Below are 23,976 nucleotides of genomic sequence, written 5' to 3'. Positions count from 1 at the left end.
CATAATTAGTGGGGTGATTGACTATCCATAATCGTTAGGCATTTTCAAGCGAAGGAACATCAAATGGTTTCTGCAACAAATTCAACTACCCTATGAGATGTTGGTCAACGTGGACTTTCCATAAAATTGATGTGAGAAACTCGCATCAAGCTGGAACTTGCAAAATTTGTTGCACCAGTCCTGATTTTTTCATATATATACAAAAAGTAATGTACTCAATTTCCTAATTATCTACCCACATGATTATCTACATACGTAGTAGTATGGTCAATAATTTTTTAAAGAGATTTACCCGATAGACCTAATTGTCGCATTTTTATTACAAAAAATCTCTTGAAATTTTGACAATTCCATGAAAACCTAATTTTTATAAAATTTATTATTCATCAAACCTCACTTAATCAAGTTTGTTACCCAACAAATCCTGAAATGGGATCCACATCATAAAATTCAAATTTAAAGGGTTTAATTTTTTACCTAATATACATTGGAATGGATTATAACCACATTAATTTCTGGCATCCAAAAACGTTTCAACCACATTATTTATGGCATTCAAAAACATGATCTGATGCTACAGGGTTATAAAGGAAAAAAAAAAAAAAATCTAAGAATTATATAAAAACAAAAATAAAAAAATGTTAATTTTCACAATTAAATTCTAATTTTAAATTTGGGAGTTCAATAGCCATCCATTTTCAACACTTACGATCAAGCTTAAAAATATCTATTTTTGAATTTTTTTTCTTTCGCATCAGAGTTTTTTCATGCAATATAGATGGTTGTGTTGTCGAATTTCTAATTTGATAATTCATATGGCCCAATGACTCTTAGTAGCCTAATTTTTGTTCAAGTAACCAACTTGATAAAGTAGGGGAGTTTTTGTAATAAGATTGCAACAGACAAGTCTGCCTAATAAATCTCTCTTATTTTTATGAACTTTTATTGAGCTGAAGGATATAAAGGTAAATTCATCAAATTACCTCTGCAATCGGCAATTGCAAAACAAGGTACATGACTGCTTTCGAAAATATCAAAATATAGCTGATTCTGTAATTTTAACACGGTACATAACTGTTTTAGTAATTTTCTCTCTCTCCCTCTTTTTTTTTATTATTTCTTTTTGAGAAGTTATTTTCCTTGGAGATAAGAGATATAGAGAGAAACGCAATAAAAATCAAGGACAGAAAAAGACGTTAAACCATCTCTCGTACTTGGTCGATGAAAAAGAAATGGTGACTTTTATTATTATTATTATTTATAGGTAAGATGGAATTGAATCCCACGTGATTGTCACGTGGCTGACGTTCATTAATTTGACCTTTTGAATTCGACTGAGCAAGAGCTTGCCACGTGGTTGATTAATGTAGGTAACCTAGTACGCTTGTTTAAGATCGATGATGATTAATTTTTTTTTTTTCCTTCATTTCTAGACACGTACATGGGATAGGACCCGCCAATGAATGTGATCCAAGTAGTAACAGGTGTTTTGAAGGGAAGGAGTCCGCAGGCTTCTGAGGTGTTTTTTCTAATGCTTCCGTGTATCTTTTTTATTATGTTATATGATTAAAAGGGATTGGATTTGTAGTATTTTCTTGTTGATTGTTTTTCGCTTTTTGATTTATTGTCGTTTTTGTAATTTTAGTTGGTCTTCTCAACTATTTTCTATCTAAGTTTAGTCATGGATAATGTTGAAATAACTTTGAAATGCACATTGATTTTGACGTTTTGATGTGGTAGTATTTATGGTTATGTGTGCACCACCACATCGGAAAGTTAGAATCGATACACATTTCAATGTTACTCAAACATGACTCTTCATTATCTATGCACACAAAAGAAATGTGCTCCAAAAGGTTTTTTGTCTTTGAAAGGACAAAGTGAATCATCATTTTGATTGCAAGTTTTTATTCCATGGTAGAAATTTCTTATCAATACCAAATAATTGAAAGCAAAACAATGGATTAGATTATCCCAATCAAATCCATTAAGAATGGGATAGTGAAAATAACCAAAGACGGAGTAAGCTTAGATCTTTATTTCCTACCTGGTCCTACTCAAACAATCTTTCAGCTATTTCTGTGTTTCATTTACAATCCTCCATCATGTGCATCTTATATTGTACCCAATAATAAAGTTAGTAATAATTCGAGTAAACTAATGGCTTACATTTACTTATCTGAGTGGCCCTTTCTGTAGTGAGAAAAAAAATTCTGATTCTACTAGATTTGAGTCCTGATGGAATCACCTCTATCTTGTAATGAAAATCATTTGATGACACCTCTACAAAATTTGACTTAAAAGTACGGTGCAATGCATAGCTTGATACGTGTCAAATTCTATTAGTGGAATCCCTTCATTGTCAAGCTTCTCAAGTTAGTTTCGACAAGCTTATATCATCAGAAGACATTTTTTTTTTTTTTTTTATCTTTTTTATTTTATTTTATTTTATTGGTTTGTATCATCAAAAGTTGATTGCTAGGCCTGGCATACGATCATCGTTTTGACTCCCTGGTCGTATTGTGGAATGCACAGAAGGACCTAAGCATCAATATGAATTTTATAAGAGAGCCTCTGGAAAGTATCGAGGTGGGCATACTTCCCTCAACAATAACTACTATATATTTGCCCAAATCATTCCTATTCTTAACAAGTATGTCGTCCAGTGTAGAACTCATTTATTTAACAATTCACCTTTTTGGGTAACCATTAGGAATTACCTCTTCCACAAATACATTATAGTAAAGTATTACTGCAACAGTGGTTTCTAGAGCATGGTTTCAAATTTTGGTTTGACATCTCATCCATGGATGAGAGAACAAGCTGTTTTGGACAAATCAACTCATCTCGGACGACCTAAATCATTTAACTCGGTTTATAATTATATATATATTTATATTAGGGACTAAATTTTCTTAGAAAAAAGAGTGCGAATTTGGGGCTAAATATGCAACCATATACCTTAAGGGGAAACAACTAAATACATGTTCTTAGCTGTTTTTTCACTTAAATAGCACAAGTATGAAGGGAAAAAAGTGTAGTTAAGTGACTTAGCATGGGGACACCCATATATCTATTAGACATCTCACTTCTTACTTAATGTGCCGCTAGCTGAAATGAGGCGTAATGCCTGGTTGGAGTTGTTCAAAACTGAATACGATCTTGAAACCTGCATTTTCCTTTTCTTCAAAAAATCTAAGGAGTTCTGCACACACTGAGCAGAGGGTATGTCCTTCAAAATCACAGGTTCTGGCCTGCAAATCAATGCCCTTAACAAATTAATTTATTCAACTCTACAACTGTCATTGATACAAGAAAAATGTTGCTTCATCTTACCCAGAGTTTCTTGGCTTTTTCTTTTTAGGGTTGGGCTTTTCCTCGGCATTATCTTCCTCGGAATCTGACAAGAAGACTTGCCTACACATGGAAGACTTCAAGTTGGCGATACCCTTACATTAATAGATATCACAAGCACAGAAGGAGAGGGAAAGAATGTAACATACTTCTCACGAGCTGCGAGCAGATTAACGATGTCATTTGGCAGCATTCCGTGTTTATCTAGAACCTCCTGCTGTGGTTCAGTTTCTGTGACCTCTTCTTTGTCACCTTCATCACTTTTTACTGGTCGAGGTGTTTTCCTTTGAGCCAACAGTCTCCGTCGCTCTTTGCCTTCTCGAGCAACCCTACCAAAACAAAGCAAGTCATGTCAAGATCATGGAAAGTGAATAAACAAATCGTACCACCATAAATAATTTGTTTATCGTCGTTCTGTCTTTAAAAATGTAGAATTTATGTAAATGACAAGCAGAATCAGACCCCCAGAGTATAAAAATCAGAAACAGGTATAGTACAAACCTAAGAGTTCGCCACCACTAATGGGTTTCCAAGGATAAAAGAAATAGGTTCAACTACCAGCTCAAATTCTCAGTATGCACATTCCTAGTATGTGGAACAAGGAGTGGAGTTACTGTAAATCTTAGCAGGAATCCTCACCAATACCACTGAACTATGATTCCAAATGGGCCAATATTTCCTATAAATGAGCTGAAGGTGAGAGGGAGAGGATGGCTGATACCAACTACCCAGCCCGAGAATCTCAAAAGGGATGATGGAGAAATAGTTCGAAGACATAGGAAACGTCCTCGTGCAAGAAGTCTGATTGACTCTAAGATGGGTTTTTTTTTCTTGTGGGGGTGGGGGCTTGTTGCAGCAATGATGGGCTTCACGTGTAGGCAATTGCCAGTTTGCCGCCACCAACTCAATCGACTTTTTCAGGTAGCATCAACTATTGAATCATCAAGATCAAGGGTGATATTAATTGTAACTTATCACAAGTACCTCATTCAAAGGAACACGTGATCGAGGGGATTAGATTATATGACGTATTATAATTAGGTGTATAGTAATGCACCGAAGATTAGAATAAAAAATAGATTGGCTTAGAATTAGCTTTGATCAATCGGAATCTGAGATCTAATAATATAAGAATTATTTGTTTATCAATGGTCCCTTTACATATTGCCGTTTTCAATCACAAATCTCCACCGTCAACTGCCCTATATTAGTGTCACATGGTTCACGGTGTAATGAAAGTTCCTAGAACAGGATTTTGTTCTCTCTCAGCTGAAGACTCTGGCAAAAAGCGTCTAATCGTCTGTGAGAAAGTTCCCCATGAGAATGTGCATATGAAGTCCAACAGAATGCAAAAAAATATATTAAAAAAATAACCCTGTAAATCAGAAAAGATGCTTTTCATCTTCACATCCTTTCATGAGAAAAAAATGAATATATGTATACAATATCTAAGAAATTTCTTTTGCGTTGCTATGACACTATCACACCATATTATGCTACCTATAGGTCATCTAAAATATGAACACAAACCCATAAAAATTCTATAAACTTTTGATCATCCATCATAGCTACGACATCCTATAGTTGAAAGCCTTGTGGCCACAACATTAATCAAAACTAGATGCATCACAACAAGCATGCTTACTGGAAAAATAAAAATCCTCCACTCTCAATCTTTGTACCTTCCAACTCTAGAGGAAAACTCCAAAAGCTCTTATTAAACCAAGCATCTTCACAGTTCAATTTAAACCGAATGTGTCATGATCTCCCATTTACTATCAAAAAATGCAATCCTCGTAAAAACTCCAAAAGATAACCTCTTCAACCATCCCTCCTAAGAAGCTAAATGATCCAAAAAGTTATAACTTCGCACAGATTGCCCCTAATATTAGAGTTGTGCTTGATAATAGAAACTACTGATGCATCCATACGAGAACAAATCCTAGCAGAAACCTGAACTCTCAATTCCCCAAATATCAAGCATTTAGAAGTGCAACTTCATAACAGTTGACAAAAGTCAAATTTCACATTTATCAATCAGTCGCACCCATCAATAGAATTTTATAATAAAATCTCATAAAGGTAATAGATTGAAAGTGTTCTATCTGCAATGAATTGCAAACATGGATGTCACATGGTCTCCCCTTCCACGCCATAGGATAATCTTTGACTTTCTACAAATGGATCCCTATCCAAATACTGACTTGCTTCATGGAGGAAGCCCAGTCAAAAACTGGTCAAGAACCACAAACAAGCAGGTTGTTGGAACCAGAAATCTCAAAACCACAAACACCCAAAATAAGAAGAGAAATTGGTTAGATAAGTCAATGCATTGGATATTACAGAACAAGGGATATGGAAAATTTCTCCGTCATGTCCTCATTTGAAGCTTTTCCTTTGATATTGAACACCTGATGTAGGACGGTTGAGAAACAACACTAGACCGTCAAGACCAGTAAGAAACAAAAGCAAATAGAGGAGAGAAGTGTAGAATTGACACCACAAGTAACTAATCATTCAACTAACCATTGTATGGTATCACCTATATAATTATACAGGGAAAGGTATAATCTTCTCCTTAAGTAAATACTTGTTACTACAAGAAAACAACTAGGAAGGAAAGATTGGTTAAAGATTTCTTAATAAACAATGACAACTATTTAGAGAAATAACAACTTAGAAAAATGGGAAGACGAACAAATACTTGTTGCACTGGAGGGCACATTAAGGTGGCATCTGCCCCTCGAGGTCATCTTCCTTCCTTCAACATTAAGACATTGGCATCAACAACTAAAGAGTTGGATTGTTTCATGTAACTTTTAATAGTTTACATGTGTTCACTTTATAATTCAGATTTTACATCACAAATAACAGTTTCATATTTTGATTCACTTCTTCAGAAATGAACCTTAAGTGCTTGTGGATCAGTGAACCCATTATTTTTATAGAGAACAGACACTTATTGAAGAAGACAAAGGAAAATGTTAATTCTTTCTATTCAAACCATTCATTCAAAAAAGAAAACTTGGGGAAAACATTGCTCTTCAGCCTGACTCAAACCTAAAATTCTTTTATGACCCAACTTACTTTTCAATATCATGTGTCCAATGAGAAGGGTCCAACTGACTCTTAATGATCCCCCAAGGAAGACCCAACACTGTCAAATCTTTTTAAGATCCAATAAAACTATTTTCGACACATATAGCATGTATAGAGAAGTATTCCACCTCCTTCTCCCACCACACACACACACACACAGCAACCCGCCCACACAAGTGCCAATAAAATCAATGTTATAATCTTATACCCAATAATGAAATATGAGCCAAAACCAACCTTATTGATAAATTTAGACTATTAAAGCGACAGAAACCAAACAACCACATAAAAATTTTAGAGAAAAAACATAAAGCAACTTTTCTAAAACCTAGAAGAATAAAAAAGGTTTTGAGATCAAAGCTTCCCAAATCAAAATTTTCATATGATTTACTCCTAAATTAATCTTGATTTTCTCATTCCACACAGACATTCATCTCTTCTAAAAGAAATTTGAGATGAATAATGGGTTTCCCAAAAGCTAATAGGGAACGAATTTGAGGAATTGTAACATTTTACCCAACAAAAAAGAGAAATTAAAGGGTAGATTAAGTAATAGTACCTGGACTTATTTTCTCTCTGTACTTTTCTTATCTCTTCATCTTGTCTAATTCCCTACACAATTACAGAAAAATTAATAGAGACAGCATCCATTAACAGTACTCGAAGCTTATATATACATAACAGACTTGCTTGCTTGCAAGAGAGAGAGTGAGAGAGAGAGATGAACCTGTTGCGCTGTGAACTCTTCGGGGGCATCAGAGTCGTCGTCTTCCCTATTCATCATTTTCCCTAGCTGTACTTGTGCTTGTTTGGTAGGGTTTTGCGAAAGACTTGAGTTGCAGGGAAGGAGAGAGGGCTTTAGAGGAAATATCATTCTTTGGCTCTAGTACTCCTAGTATTATATGATGGATACTATATGGGCCCATTAAACCATTCCGGCCCGTACTAAGGAACAAGGTTTGGGCCTTGATATTGAGTCCGCAAAGGAAGGGTTGGACTTAAAAAAGATCCAATTCATTAAATCAGGGTCGGATAATGACTCATCAGACCCATCAGTACTTTTATATATGTATATTGATGATGTATAGTTAGATGTATGTTTTTATAAATAAATAAAAGAATAATTAAAACATATTGGACTCATATCCAAATGATTTTGAAAAAAAAAAATCATGAATTTTTTTTTTTAATATAAAACTCTCAAAAAGGGCTGGATTTGGGCTTGCAAACTTGTTAGCTTATCCCCACAAGTATTCAAAAGGACGCCCCATTCCTCAATTCCCTCCATGACCTTTCATAGTCTTTAGACCAGTTATACTTGCATGCCAAAAGCCATAATCATTGGGCCTCAGAGAGGATAAAAGTCGTAATACGTCTACGCCTTACACATGTTCAAATCCTGTTGAAGAGTAGAGTGAGCAGATCAAAAAGGCTTTTACTCTGAGTAAGTCGTACCCAAATCAAATCAACAACCCAATCCCGTTCGATTGCATATCAGAGTAATGACAGATGCTTGCTCTAACGACAAAGCAGAGCAAAGTTGGTAAACTTGCATAGATCTCAGTCTATCTTTTGGCTTCCAAATTTAAAGGATAAATTCTAAGAATCCAAGAACGTTTAATGAAGTATTTCTAATTCAGTGGAGTTTCCTTTGGGATAAGAGATTTTCCACTATCAGAGCTGGAGTTTAAAGGGATCTAAGAAGGAATTCCTATTCTAGGAAAAACCCTATAAGACACAGGGAGAATGAAGAAAAAAAAGAATACTTTTTTTCCTTCTGACAAATAGGAGAATCTACCTATCTTTCTTCTGATAAACTAACTTGAGTATCGGAGGATTTTTGACAGGTATTACACCGGTGCCACCAGATGACAAAGAGAACAAGAAGCAATCAACGGTGTTGCAAAGCAAAGTTGATAGAGGTAACTCAAAACCACCTTTACAGGCCTCTTAAGATTTTAATCCCATTGATTTGATATGTGAAGTCCAAAAGTATTCTAATGCCCCATTATATCTCACCTTGTAAAGTTGCTTTCAACTCAAGCATATAAAACAACCGGGGCCATTCCATTGTAGGCCACGATCGCATCTCATATGATCCAATGGTTGTTCTCGTTACATTTGGGTTATGATTCAAAGACACTATTACGAATATGAGGAGTCCTCTACATAATTTTCATTCATGCGTGCCACTAATTAAAATTATCAAAGCATCATGTTGAGTAGTAGGTGTCCCAAACACTCAAAACTAGCACTAATTGGATGGTAGGTCCTTCTATTGTTGTCAAAAAAGCACAAATATGGTCTCTAAACTTGAATTTTACGTCTCACCTGGGTGCACCTATACAAAGGAACCCAACATAATGGGATTGAACAGATAAACTCCGACTTAGAAGTGTGCCATGGCTATCCAATTAATCAACACTTTAATGTAATCAAATCTAATTATATTAGTTCTAGATCTACATATTTTAGTATAAAATCAAACCATTGGAAACCCAAACTACTTTACTATAAAAGATTTTAATTCTAGGTAACTTGACATCTGAATAGAATCAGAACAGACAAAATATGTTAAATTTCATATAAACTAAACATTTTTTTTCTTCTATTCTTTATTAAAATCGTATATTCTTGCCATTACAAATCTTGTTACTTATCAATAAAATAATTAATTCAAAAGCATTAATGGATCTACAAGGGTACTTCTATAATTAAAATAATAATAATTAATTAAGGTAAATTTTATTTAACAATACTTACCCTTCTTCCATTATAATGGTATAGATATAGATATATAATTTTAATACAACAATCACGCATTAATACATTATAAGAATTGGAATATTATTATTCTAATTGTTAAGGGAGTTGCTAGTCAACAATGAATCAGATTCTAGGTCACCAGAACATCTATAGAATCCTTTTTTTTTTTTTTTCTTTTTTAAAAAACTTATTTTCTCTTTTTAGATAATGGGTTGTCTCCTCAAAATTGGGCTTTACATTAGATTAGGAAATAAACGGTATTATTTAGGTGACAAGTCAATTAATAGGACAAAAAGTAGGGGGGGGATTAAGGTAACCATGATGAAAGCAAATTTCAATGATTATTATTTAGGGCTCAAAGGGCTGGGCCCAGGCTTGTTTTTTATAATAATTTCGGCCCCGATTCAGCCCAACCAGTCGTAAATTTCAAATTCATGACGTATATCTTTCCTAAACACTAGGTATCAGTGCCCTAGCTTTTATTTTATTATACATATCCAGTAAAGGTACCTATGTCAATGAATTATAGTGTGTTTAAATTAGGGATATGAATAGATCAGATTCTAAGGTGGCTATTGAGTGCATCAAGGGGAAGTACGCTACTCCATGGAGGGAAGAGAGGTTGGTTAAAACAATAAGAGCTAGAGACTCGCTTTTCCAATAAATCAATTTTAGGTTCTACTTTAGAGAATGCAATCAAGTAGCGGATTTTTTAACTTCTTTCCTTCCCACTACGGTCAAAATTCTCTTTGAGTATAAAGATCTCCCAAGTCGTCTTAAGGACATTGTATATAAGGTCGTTTCTAGGCATAGATATGACAGAATGTAGTTCTTTTTTTTCTGGTTGGGGGTCTGCCTAACCCCCCATTAATCTTAAAAAAAAAAAAAAAGATATAGATAGACTGAATTCAAATTGGATAAAGGGTGATCCATGACCAATTCAATAAGTAATTCTCTTCAGATTAAAATACAATGTAAAACGACGTTGTTTTTGGAATGAGGGTCCAAAGACGGTAGGAAATGTTATGTAGTTCCCAGGCCGGATCTAGTCCAAATTGATATCGCCAAGTCTGTTGGGTGAACACAAAAATTGGTCGAATCTAAGTATTGAGGGCTATTTTTATAATTTAAATTTTTTGTTAATGTGGAATATTTTTGTAATTTCAATAAACAATTTAATGTATCTTGGAGAAGGGGTACTTTGTAAATTTAAGTCAATATTGTTGTACCAAGTACAAAGGGTATTTTTATAATTTTTTGAATTTCCTTAATGAGGGCATTTTATTGATTTTGTCAAACTAGTAGACAAATGTAGATAATAGATCAAACTAGTAGACAAATGTAGATAATAGATCAAACTAGAAAGATGGATTTTTTCCATATGGTAAGATGAAAATGACATATGTGGTGAGCGTTCGTTTCATATCCATTTAATCATTTTGTCATGAAAAACGATGATTGGATTCTAATAAAATTATTTCTTGATGGTTTCAATATCTGGTTCTCTAATTTTGTGATCAATATTCAGAATTTCCTAATTTACTTTGATATTAACAAGTTTATAGTATCTTGTTATGCTCTTGAGAGTTGAGATTACATATGTTGGAAAGAAAGAAAAAATTTATGCTACTGATTTTCTGACTCAAATTTTTTCACTCGGATGACGAGGGAAGGGCACAAAATCATTGATCTTTTTCCTTATGTATCCCGAAAAGAAAAAAAAAGATTTATGGTTTTGTGCCTTTGTCACGTCAGTTGTGTACAGATCGAATGAAAATTTTTATTCAAAAAATCACAATTCAAAAATCTAAATCTTCTGTTCGTGGGAGTCAAATACAAATTTATCATCAAACGCATTTACATTATTGTGACCTTATTGATTTTGGAAAATATAATCTAGACACACAATGTCGAACATAAGAACTCCCTAGTGATAAAATTGATCCCTAAAATAATTATACCGATCCTTAAAAAAATCTCTGTGTTTTTTTTTTTTTTTCTGTCCAATTGTGCATCAAATGTAGATTGAGATTAGAAATATCCATTATTATCATATATCATAGATTCAATGGGTTCAAACAAGTTTTGAAACCCAATTCATTGGGGGACCATGACATGCTCTTTGGACATTTTTAGCCCCACCCCATGGTTGTGGCTCTTTATTAGATAGACGGTTCGGATAAGAGAAAAAACATCGATTTCCTAACTTGACTTCTAGGGATTTGTACTTTTTCTGTCTAAGAAATCATTTTGCATAGAAATCCCAATCATCTCAACCATGGGTTGAGGCGTTTTCCATCTTTTGGGACCCACGTTAAGGTGCAATAAATACACTTTGAAAACTAAATTTTGTACCTTATAATTTTTCTTTTAAATGCAGTCTACGTTACGTGGTTGATATAAATTTTTTTTTTTTTCCGTGATTCATTCAATCTTATCCATGGACCTGTCCTTTTCTTGTTCGGCGCAAGACTTAACATAAGATTAGGTTGGTCAAAATGTCAACAAAATAATTACTTGCCTTTAAAATGCCACTATTACATTTTTTATAAAATAAATATATTAATTGATGAAATTTATTAAAATATTTAATTTCATTATGACTGTTAATCCACGTGTTTTAACGATAATGACAAACGACCAAAAAGGCATCCCCAGGTACACCAGAAAACTACCGGACCAAAAGTCGTTAAACCGGACCTACTGGTGCACTTGACCATGGGTCCCATCTCCACTTTTACTTTTTACTTTCTACTTTTTACTTTTTATTATCATTTTTGAGTTTAGTTCACCTAATTTTGGGAGTGAAGTGTACAAAAGGCCTATGCCAATACCATTAATTATTGATCGAAATTTATTATTTTTATAAGAATAATGATGAATGCACACAATTTTAATATGTGGTTGGTTACGCGGTTGATGTGACAGGGGCACAGGAAATATATTTTTTTTCTTGTGTATCTCGATGGAAAAGATCTATGATTTTGTAAATTTACAACGTCAATCACATATAAAAACGGATGTATTCATAATGATTATTTTCATAAATGAAAAAAATTTCATGCTTTATTTTTGAAAAAGAGTAATGATAATCTGACACTCTTTTTTTAAACACTCCATACGTTTTATGACTTAACAATTACAAAATCATAAATCATTTTCTTCTGTATCCCAAAATAAAAATTTTACGATATTATTATAGGAGTGTTTGAAAAAAGAACGTCAAATTATCACAATTCTTTGAAAAATGATTCTTACTTACATTTTTTTGATCTACAAACGTCTTAGATATCAAAATACACCACTGATAAATGACTAGTTAAAACATACGTGATTGACATAGTAAGTAAGCAGACTTATAGATCTTTTTCTTTAGTTCACAAAGAGCAAGATTTACGACTCTGTACACTTGTCAGGACAATCACGTACAGATCAAATACATTTTTTCAAGTTAGGTTATCATAGCTCATTCAAATAATCTTTTATTTGACGTATGTGAGGAATAGTTTCCTTGTCCATACCCCTTGATTTACATTCTACGTTGAAACATATTTGGTATGAGACTCTAGTACTTAAATTAAATTCATAATCATCTTTTTTAATTGATTAATGATGAAATGATGCACTAAAGTGTACGTGATTTGTACACGATTGACGTGATAAGTACACAAAATCATAGATCATTTTTATTGTGTATCTCGAAAAAAATCTATAATTATGTTCACTTGCCACTTCAATCATGAATCGATGATATATGTTTTAGTGCGTCCCTTTACCACCATTGTTTTTAAATAGTTAGAATTACTAATAGAAGCCTACGTATGATCCAACCTGTGAACCAAACCCGGAACTTTGAATCTGAACTTGTAAAACTTTGTTGGGTTCGCATAGTGTTAACGCTGGGTAGTGGGTTGGAAAGTCAATGATACGAATCGGACTTTCTCAGTCAACTATCAACGTTGCGGTTTGAAAGGTATACATCTGAAGAACGTTTAGGAATTTAATATTTGTGCGTAAATGAGGGGTTTGAAAGGGACTGTTGTCGACTTTAATTTGGAATGACCATAATAACCTCATTTTTAATAACAAAAGTACGGAATGACCATAAGAAAAAGCCTTGTTTTACTCTAAATATCGGGTGGTAATAAGTCATTATTCTAAAACTCGGTTGTACTCTAGTCAACTCATTCGAATCGTTTATATTCAAAGGCCTCTTAACGATTTTTTACATTGTGAATTGGTCACTTAAATTGACTCTTCCAAGGGACGCAACTCGGCAGACATTTAGGAAAATTCGACCTAGTTTTAAAGATAACAATGATTTTCTAACCAGAAAGTCTTGGCTTGGTTGGCTGATGTGGCACGAATATAGAATCATAGATCTTTTTCCTCGGATTATACAACTACATATTTTTATGAAAATATAAATTTGTGTATCTCGAGAAAAAAGACTTATGATTCAGTGTCCATGCTATGTCAATCGAATATTGATCGAATGAAGACTTTCTAGTTAGAAAATCATCACTCTTTCAAAAGCTCAATTGATATGGATCAGTTTTGATATTTATATTTCGGGTTTTATTAGTGTGTACTCTGCCATGGTCATTTTGATAAAAAATCAAGAAAATTCCAAATCACATTTTGCGTAGTTTTCAAAATTACAAAAAACATTTTCTTAACCATGCACTCTTCAAAACCTATTAATCAATATTTTAAATTATAAGCTGTTTTTGTGCATTTGCGTGTGCCACCCTTCTAATAATCATAAAGATCAATATTAAAATGAGTTTGGTTAGACACAGTTTAGAGAGTAAAGAAAATATGTTGCCTCTATTTGTGTCTCCATTCCTGTCCCTATTTCATAGATGTCATCTATGTAATAAAATAGAATTGTAAAGTCCCCAGTTACTACAGTTTTGTGAACGATAAACATTCTATTAAAATAAAATATTTGTAGGATTCTCTTTATTGTTCATTATTTTTACCTCTCTAACTTTACTATATTTTCTCTTTTATACTTTAACCCACTTTATTGATTTTCATCTTTTACGTTCTTAACATTTTAATAATACTTCTATAATCTCTTTAAAAAATTTTTACCTCCTTTACTCCAAAGAAGATGCTCATGCCTCTAATTTTTTTTTATAAGTGCACCAGTGTTGTTTATTCCTCAATTTTCAAACAGTTTAAGGTTCTTAAAATGAGATTGAAAAATCGATTTCAATTTTCACTATCATGATTTTTTAATGTGAAAAAATCGTACATGCATCAATCCAGATAAAATAGAAAATGGATTTTATTGCATCTTGAAGTACCATACAACCCATCTAAATTAAGTATAATTTATTGCTTCCATAGTTATTAATATACTAAAGTTATTTCATTTTGACTACTATTTATTATTTTGTTCCAAATCAAAATTACTAGTTCTTGACTGATTTGATTCAACAATGACCTAGTTTTGCTCTCCCGTTTGATTAAATACTTTTAGGGAAAATAACTTGGAAGGTAAAATATATAGGCCCAGCAGAACTGCCAAACAAGGTTTAAAACCTTGACTTAGATTTTTGAAATTCCAAAAAAGTCCTTGGTTGAATTCACAGTTTCACACTATTATCTCACTATTTCAGTTATATCTGTTTTGGCCTCCTTAATTCTCCTTTCTCAACATTTATTTATGAAAATTTTCTAAATGTTTTAAAAAAATATAATAATTCCTTTATAAATTCGATATTCATACCTATTTATTTAATAATTATCATTTTTATTTCTTATTTAAAATTTTGAAATTAAAAAAAAAAAAAAAAAAAAAGATTCTAAGCTACCAATCATGTGCATTCCCTCTAGTGGACTATAATGTGTTTAAAAAAAGGTATACATATAAACAACAGTATGGGTGGGTTGAGTCAAACTTATATGATTGCTCTTCATTAAAGTTAATGCACTCGTCTTTGCGGCCCTGTGGAGACAACTCGTTCTTCTATCAAGTGATTAGTTGCAATTTTTTTTTTTTTTCCATTTTTTATATTTTTAGGAAGGAAGGTTTAGTGTGGGGGAGGAGGAGAATACTTAATAGGTCTTAATAAGAGTTTTCTTACTAGATAACCCCAATATTACAACTCCAAAGGGCTGGTTCAATGGTAATTTTCCCATAAGTTGTGAGTTCGATACCAAGTATGAGCATTAATTCCTCAGGGGCCACCTGCAAAAAAACACCCTCACTTGCCTGGTGCATGTAAGACGTAAGTGTTACACATGCCCTGAAACTAGTTCTTGGACAAAACTATAGTCTATGGATTGGGCAAAAAATCCAAATGGAAGCCCAATACCCTATCTACAGGGATACTCAGGTACCCAACAAAAAAACAAAAAACCTTATAGTATTATGAAAATATTTAAGTAACCAAGATATATTTTCATATAAGATTTATCTTACCTTGGCATTTTCAATGGAAAACAACATACTCGTTGTTTTTTGAGATTTAAACTTTTAAAGTGAAGTGCAACTTCCATTTCCTGAAAAGGTAAATTAGTCAAAAAAAAAAAAAATGATAAAAAAAAATGTGTAATTGTCCATTAAAAATATCACTCTACACTAAAGTTGCTCAATTGTAAATCAACAACGGTAAATAGTTCATACAGAAGTGAAAAAACGTTTGTTTTAATTTGACTCTATGTTGTTTGTAATTATTTGTTTTATTTTTTCTAATAAATAATGTATTTTTGTCATTTAAGTGACTTTTGTTAAAATAAATAGTTTTGCTTTGAGTAGTGAAACAATAATGAAAATCATTACCATTTTCTTGAATACCAACATGGAGTCAAATTTGTCATTTTTAGATAGGGTATAACAATGATTTCACTGCTTGGAAAAAACAAAAAATTGGTTAGCTTAATACTGAGTACAATGATGGTTTTGCCACTTGGAGAAAGAATTAAGCAATGGATTCAACTATTTTTGAAAGAAGTAATGTTGAAACAAAATAGGCAACAAATTTGCTTGTTTAGAAACAAATTTGCCAGAAAATCAGTTTTAGGTTACCAAGTTGCTTTGGTTAATTTAGAATAACCTTACAAAATTGATAATATTAAATTTACCTCTTTGCGAAATGCAAAATAAGATTTACCCCATAACCAAATGCCAAAATTACTTTTGAAATTTTTATTTATTTATAATGTCTTTTAAAAATTTAAGAGTTGTGCTACACTAACTACGTTGGACATAGGCTAATTTGGCAATGGACGTATAACCATAGATTTATTTTCTTGAGATATAAATTAGAAATAGAAAATGCTGAAGTAATATTGAAATTAACATTATTGACGTGAATGTGTCTATAGAATCATAGATGCTTTCATCAAGATATGAGTGAGAAGCATACATGATTGTGCACAACAATGTCTCAAATGATGTTAATTTCAATGTTACTTCAGCACGAATCGTTAGAAAATTAATGATTCTCTATCCTCTGTGAGGTTAACTTAGTGTAGAATCCGGTGTCCAAAGCAGATGAGCAAGCATTTGTCAATACTTAAATTATTAAATTTAATTTTAAAAAAATTGAAATTTCACCGTTAAACCCTTGATAAGAGACAATATTGGCTTTCGGTCAAGGGTAAATCTAATCTTGTTTTTTAAAGGGGTAAATCTAATATTACCAACTTAGTAGGGGTATTACTAAACCAATCATTTATTATTCATGTAATTATAAGGGTATTTTGGTAAATCCGGCGAAAGGATTCCATGGTCCACACTTGTTACTATATCAGCCAATCGAAATCTTCGGGGCAAAGAGAGCTGAAGAGAGGTGTGGAGACCGGAAAAATAGGAAGCTCTCTGGAAATTCCATACTTTCCTTTTGTTGTTCATCTTCTTCAAGCTCTAGATCGTAGAGACACAGAGCAGAAGAAGAAATTAGGGTTTCACTCGGTTCCTCTTTTTCATTTCTCACCACTGAAATTTCAAATCATTGAAGAACTTGTCGAGGGCTACAACCTATTAGATTTGGAGCAGCAGTTTCTTTCAAAAAAAATTCCTCCTTTTAGCACAATTACTGTGAAGATGGTACATCAAGGACATCATCATCATCAACCATGGTGTCTTTATTAGTGATGTAAGAATTCAAGTTCTCCAACTCCCCAAAACAAGGGAAAATCAAAATTCTCTCACTTTAGCTTTGCAAAATCAAAATTTTTTTTGTCCCAATGTTCCTGTGAGTAAACGATGAAAATTTTACCTAAAAACGTAAACTTTTCAACCCCAATTCGATCTATCATCAGCTATTAAACATGATTTTAAACCACCGAAACATCCTTCTTCGCTTTGCGATTTTGATTCTCCTGTTCATCGTTTCTCAATCTTCCGCTCGCTGCAACAGATCCTGCGGCAACACCACAAGAAATCACGTTCCCTTCCCTTTCGGATTCTCCGAAAACTGTGAAATCCATCTAAATTGCAAAAATAACGGAGAAATCTTCATCGGAGAATTCCAAGTCCAAAACCTAACCCCTGACGGTATTTTAGTCAAAATTCCGGCGGACTGCGGCCGTCCGATTCAAAGCCTAATACCACCACACAATCAGAACTACGCGCCGACGTGGCAAAACGGGTTATTGTTAAGTAATTGCAACTCAACGAGTCATGGATGCATGATCCCGACGACTCTGTTGGAAACTCACTTTGCTTCGCATAGGTGCAGTTCTAAAGGCGATAATATCAGCTGTTTTTCGAGTGGCAGTAAAGTTGAGGGTTTCATGAATTTAACTAACTTGAATCAGAGCCGTTGTAATTTCTTCTCTTCGATTTTCAGTTCGAAGAAAGGTTCAACCGTTTCGGTCGAACTACAGACGGTTCAGTTGGGTTGGTGGTTAGATGGACCGTGTAATGGTGCCAACTGTTCGTCACACGCCAATTGTACGGATGTCAAATCGCCGTTTAATGGAAGTTCAGGACATCGCTGCTGGTGTAAGGATGGTTACGAAGGCGATGGGTTTGTTTCTGGTCAAGGTTGCCGGAAAGGTAAGTCTCCGTCAATTTTACATTTTTACTGTTCCAAGTCTTTTTTTTCTACAAGAAATTTTTACCAAGAAAATTATGATCGTGACAGTTAGATGTTCATCGAGATTCTCGGAGAACGTTTCTTTATAATTATTTCTGTGAGCTAAATAATGAAAAAGAGATTTACCCGGCAGACCCAACTGTTGCATTTTTATTATAAAACCTCCTTGGAATTCTGACAAGTCCAAGGTAACCTTACTTTGTCAAGTCAAGTTTGCTATCCGGCAAACCTTAGACCTGGGATCTACGTCTTACCATTCAAATTGATGGGTTAATTTGTTACTTAACATAAGCTGGAGTGGATTCTAACCGCATCGATTTTTGGCATCCAAAAACATGATTTTTGATGAAACAAAGGTTATAAAAGACAATTTTTTTAAGAATTTTGAAAATTAATTTCATAAAAAAAGTTATTTTTTTACTTGAATTTTAGATTTAAATTTGGGAGTTCGGTACCCATCCATTTTCAACATCTTAGATCCAGTTAAAAATAGATTCTTTTTTTTAATAATTTTTGATATCATTTTTTCCATGAAATCAAGAAGATTGGGGTGTTGGATTTCCAATTTGATAATCCATGTAGATCCAACGACCCTTTGTAAGATTTAAAATCTTACTAAGTTAGTCATGTTAGCCTAATTCATAAAGTAAGGTTCATTTAGTAACATACTTGACGAATCAAGATAGTTTTTATAATAAAATTGCAACAGACAGGTCTGCCCAATAAATCTCTCAATAAAAAATGCTGAATAAAGAAACATTTATAGGAAAAAAAAAAAAGGTCAAAACTTCTACCGTAATAAAGGAGCATTATGGTCATTGTGTCCAGATCCGACCCGTTTGGATCCTGAGTCATCTTGAAATTGGGTGGCAAAAATGCTCTTTACTTCTACTAAGAAGTCGGGGTATTCTAGTCATTTTCACAGGCCATCCATCCATTGTTGAAGCTTGGTTTTATGTTTAGTTTTCAATTTTGTTTCAAAGTCAAGCTTTCTCTTATATTACTAACCAAAATTTGTTTTTATGATAACAGTTTCTTCCAATTGCAATCCTTCAAAATATCTGTCTGGCAGATGTGGGGGAAGGAGTAGAGTTGGTGTTCTAATTGGAGGTAGGTCTTGTTTTTCTTTTAAAATGTAGATAGATATCCATTTATTCCTTGAATGTTCAAGTGCTCGAGTTTCATGAGATGCTAGCTTGCTATGTTGGTGTAGTATTTGGTTGTGGAATCTTCCCCCATACTTAGGTATATAGTTCTTGTAAGTGAGTGTGTTAAATCCGGATTTAACCTGATTTATACCCTATTTTAACAAGTGTGGACCCAGGTGAAAGCCTTTGGGTATCAATAAATCCTTGAAATGTACATTATAAAAATGGGCGAAGTTCGGATTTTGGTAAAGAGGATTGACAAGGATCTAACACGGCATCATATATGAGATTACACTAATTTGAATCCAAATATCTACAAACATTTGTAGAGAAATCGATCCAAGAATAATAAATGAAGAAAAGTAAAGCAAGACGCAATCACAGACATGATTTCCTCAAGATTGAGGTATGTCCATGGATCACACCAATTCCACTATGAAGAGAAAAATCGCAGTTACACATTACACCTTTTCACCGAAAATAGATATATATATATATTATTTTACTCAAAAAAGAGAAAAACCCCCCGAAAATAGAAAAACCCTTAAGAAAATATTACATGATTGCCCTTATTGTACTCCTTAAAAAATTCGGGCCAACAGAATACAAGACATTTACATAAGAATTACTCTATTACAGTATTATTTATTTATTTATTTTTTGTGTGTGGAGGTGATGAGTTTAAAAGGCATATTTTATTTTACCCCCTTACATTGACATCTTAGAGAAACTGATTTGATTTTAGCTCTTCTTGACTGTTAGAGTGGAACTTCTAAAAGCTCAAAGATTCTAAAATAGAGTTATACATAATGCAACAAACAATTTGTATCTTCCAAAACTTGTATTTTGAGACAAATATGTGGCTCCAGTTTTATAAATCAACTAATTTTTATCTCTCTGAATTTCATCATTTTACACTTTCATGTAGCATATATCAGCTGTAATAGGGTTGAGTTCATATGTGTGTTCTGGGTCCTATCTAAGACAATGGCTGGTTGAATCCAATTAAGTCTGGATTTTTAACTTATAAAGAGTATACATTTGACAAATTAATTTGGAGGTCTTTGAATCATAATGTGTTTACAATCAACATAAAAAATCTGGACCATTGATACATTATTTGCATATCTAAATATGGCAATCTTTTTATTAGGCATCATTGCTGGAGCTTCTTTGATGGTTGTTCTGGTTTTTATCTGCTACTTAATCCGAAGAAAGCCCACTTCTTCTTTTTCCGGAAAGAACACCAAACAGCTACTATCAGAAGCCACGGGCGACTGCAGTGTCCCATTTTATACCTTCAAAGAAATTGAGAAAGCCACAAGCGGCTTTTCTGAGAAACAAAGGCTTGGAACCGGAGCTTATGGAACTGTCTATGCTGGAAAACTTCACAATGACGAATGGGTTGCCATAAAAAAAATCAGACATCGAGACACTGATGGCATTGAACAAGTCATGAATGAGATCAAGCTCCTCTCATCTGTGAGTCACCCGAATCTAGTACGCCTCTTAGGTTGTTGTATAGAGAAGGGTGAACAGATCCTTGTCTATGAATTCATGCCCAATGGAACTCTATCTGAGCATCTACAGAGAGAGAAGGGCACTGCCCTCCCTTGGATGATTCGCCTAACCATTGCCGCCGAAACTGCTCAAGCAATCACCCATCTTCACTCTGCAAGGAACCCTCCAATATACCACAGAGACATCAAGTCCAGCAACATATTGTTAGACTATAACTTCAAGTCAAAAGTTGCAGATTTTGGTCTTTCTAGACTCGGTATGACAGAATCGTCTCACATTTCAACTGCCCCTCAAGGTACACCTGGGTATGTTGATCCCCAGTACCATCAAAACTTCCACCTTTCTGATAAAAGTGATGTTTACAGCTTTGGGGTAGTTCTCATTGAGATTATAACTGCATTGAAAGTGGTGGACTTCTCTCGGCCCCTCAGCGAGGTGAATTTGGCTGCACTTGCCGTTGAAAAGATCGGGAAGGGTTGCGTGGATGAGATAATAGATCCATTCCTTGATCCCCATAGGGATGCTTGGACTCTTTCGTCTTTGCACAAGGTGGCTGAGCTGGCATTTAGATGCCTTGCCTTTCACAAAGACATGAGGCCATCGATGATGGAAGTAGCAGCCGAACTAGAATACATCAGGCATAGTGGATGGGCTCCTTCGGAGGACAACCTTTGTACGGCAGCGTCAACTTGCTCATCTCCATCTAATGTAAGTGAGAAGTCTCAAGGGTCAACCATTAAGAAGGTCGTGGCGGAGAGCCGGAGATTGTTTGTGCCACAAAGGAGTATATGTATGATTCCAATAGAGGAGGTGAAGGATGGCTCCCCCAATTCTGTGCATGACTCATGGTTTAGTGAACAAAGCTCGCCTTCAACAAACAGCTTGTTGGACAATGTATTCAACTGACCAGAAGCCTGATGTCTTTGTGGGTGGTAAGCTTTTTAACAGTTTTGTCTCTCCACTCTATCATAAGATACTGCAAGTATGCTTTTGTGCCAACTACCTAGAAAGTTATGATCGTTCTTTTTATACTTACCTGAAATATATAGAGGATGCAGAGTATTGAGTAAAAGATGTTGAAGCCAAACACAAAATATGTAGAATTAGAAATATAAAAAGCAACTGCTAAAACATTTACAATGCATGAACTTCAGTTCTTTTCGCTTGGTGTGTGCGTGCCTTTGTGTCATTTGAACTCTGAAGACAACTATGATGCTGGGATGGTTTCAGATGCAAGTGTTTCAATTTATAGTACAAAAACATTCTAGGTGTTCTGTTTGATATCTAACAACCCTCTTTCAAAGTCTTTCAATTTATTTCCAAGTTAGATAGCATGTGTACTGCTCCACAAGCGAAGAGGTTCAATATTTTTTTATTTTTTTAAAGCAAAAGAACTCGGCAAATTCTTTTTCTAGTTTGATGGGCAGAGAGTTTGTTGGCAAATTAATACAATATAGCGAGAGAGAGAGAGAAATGGATAGACACATTCTTTGGCCTTAAAAGCTTGATCAAAATGTGATTTCATTCGAGTTGTTGGAATTGAACTAACAAATCCATTGGACAGCTGGAAATGTGCCATTGGACAGCTGGAAATAGCACATTTCTAGACACAAAGTAGAATACTTAAGTAAGGGATTATACGTGTAAACATTGAGAAAACTTAAAGATTGGGGGTTAAGAGCTAAGGCTTCTTACAGACTCTGTGGTAATCATGAAGAAGACACGAACCATTTATTCAATGGCTGCTCTTATTCTAGACTACCATGGGCTGAAATCCTTAAGAGATGTATGCACAATCGTACCTTGGATAATTGGGAAGAAGAGGTGATGTGGGCCGTTTCTAATTTTAATGGTAACTCAACCATTCAAGATATCAAAAAAGTTATTTTATGCGCCTTCATCTATCACTTGTAGAGAGAAAGGTGCAAGAGGATATTTCAAAACAAATTCAACAACCACTACACTATTATCTCTATTATTTAAGAAGAAATTCGGTTAAAGTTTGAAGAAACCTTGAAAGGGGTCGAGGATTCTGACTACAGTCGACATTTCCTTCAACCTTGGGAATTTAATGCGACTCTCTCTTAGCCTAGGAGAGTTTATTGCTCCTGGTCAAAGCCAAACATTGGCACGTGGGCTCTCAACACTGATGGCTCATTCTCAGACACTCGAGGTGGACTTGGAGCAATCATTCGAAACCATAAAGGAATGGTGATTGCTGCTATTGCAGGTCGTGTGAACCTAGTTTCAATCATTTATCACGAAATACAAGCTATCCTAGAAGGGCTCAAGTTGTGTATTGCAAAAGGTTGTCTTAACATTCGGGTTCAAGCAGACTCATTAACGGCTGTCAATATCCTTAACGACCGATGGAGTACCCTATGGAGTGTTATACACTTGGTCCTTTCCTTATAAGGCTCCTTCCTAGTTTCCACGGGTATACCTTCAACCATGTTTTCAAGGAAGCTAACCAAGCGGTGGATTATCTTGTATCCTCCCAAGACTCCATGGAATGTTATGAAATAAATAGTGGCGTTCTCCTTTGTAACCTCGATTCTATCATTGATTAGGATCGTAGGGGTATTTCTTTCCTAAGGTTGTAGCTGGTCTGGGTCTGCCTTAACCTGTTGACCTTTCAAAAAAAAAAAAAAAAACAAACAAACTTAAAAGAACCTCATGGAAAGGTTTTTTCTAAATATACCCCAAGTTTTGCACAGTATTTTGATAGGACATTCAATAAAAAAATTCTTTATTAATGGTCACTCGCTACTTGCGAACTCACCACCATTTTATTTATCACCACTTTTGATTATTGCCAAACTTCATGTTTTTTTATTTAGTGTCGAGTTCATCACTTTTTATTTACCGTTGAACTCGACTTGACACACGTAAAATCCACCCATTTTCAATTTTCGAGTTTTTTCGACTAAAATACATGGAAAGATCGACTAAAAACTTGAGATAACGACTTGTTTATGATTTCAACCGAAAAGAATCATTCTTAATCGATTTTGAGTCACAAATTAAGA

The 23,976-nt window shown here is 34.1% G+C and overlaps 2 protein-coding genes across 2 annotated transcripts; one reads left to right on the top strand and one right to left on the bottom strand.

Annotated features, from left to right (window-relative positions):
- Positions 1-2,934: 2,934 nt before the first annotated feature.
- On the bottom strand, positions 2,935-7,340 carry LOC147409015 (UDP-N-acetylmuramoyl-L-alanyl-D-glutamate-2, 6-diaminopimelate ligase). Its single transcript, XM_086424639.1, has 5 exons — positions 7,181-7,340; positions 7,013-7,065; positions 3,504-3,683; positions 3,337-3,417; positions 2,935-3,254 (listed from the first exon to the last, which is right to left on the bottom strand). Exons 1-5 carry the CDS (start codon positions 7,325-7,327, stop codon positions 3,086-3,088), a joined length of 630 nt encoding a protein of 209 aa, XP_086280765.1. The 5' UTR covers positions 7,328-7,340; the 3' UTR covers positions 2,935-3,085.
- A 9,665-nt stretch (positions 7,341-17,005) lies between these two features.
- LOC147409014 (Protein kinase superfamily protein) lies at positions 17,006-22,112 on the top strand. The gene is made up of 3 exons (XM_086424632.1): positions 17,006-18,238; positions 19,311-19,388; positions 20,580-22,112. The coding sequence occupies exons 1-3, from the start codon at positions 17,509-17,511 to the stop codon at positions 21,851-21,853; spliced, it is 2,082 nt and encodes a 693-aa protein (XP_086280758.1). The 5' UTR covers positions 17,006-17,508; the 3' UTR covers positions 21,854-22,112.
- The last annotated feature ends 1,864 nt before the right edge of the window (positions 22,113-23,976 follow it).

The sequence above is a fragment of the Akebia trifoliata genome, chromosome 2, assembly GCF_017979445.1.
Source record: "Akebia trifoliata isolate Shusen 1 chromosome 2, ASM1797944v1, whole genome shotgun sequence".
NCBI lineage: Eukaryota > Viridiplantae > Streptophyta > Magnoliopsida > Ranunculales > Lardizabalaceae > Akebia > Akebia trifoliata.
This window is presented reverse-complemented; position numbering and strand designations above follow the sequence as displayed.

Coding starts and splice junctions, on each gene's coding strand:
- LOC147409015 (XM_086424639.1), bottom strand. CDS start 7,327: ATGATATTTCCTCTAAAGCCCTCTCTCCTTCCCTGCAACTCAAGTCTT. Junction 7,066..7,180: donor AAGAGTTCACAGCGCAACAG/GTTCATCTCTCT, acceptor GTAATTGTGTAG/GGAATTAGACAAGATGAAGA. Junction 3,418..3,503: donor CTGCTCGCAGCTCGTGAGAA/GTATGTTACATT, acceptor TTCCATGTGTAG/GCAAGTCTTCTTGTCAGATT.
- LOC147409014 (XM_086424632.1), top strand. CDS start 17,509: ATGATTTTAAACCACCGAAACATCCTTCTTCGCTTTGCGATTTTGATT. Junction 18,239..19,310: donor TGGTCAAGGTTGCCGGAAAG/GTAAGTCTCCGT, acceptor TTATGATAACAG/TTTCTTCCAATTGCAATCCT. Junction 19,389..20,579: donor AGTTGGTGTTCTAATTGGAG/GTAGGTCTTGTT, acceptor TCTTTTTATTAG/GCATCATTGCTGGAGCTTCT.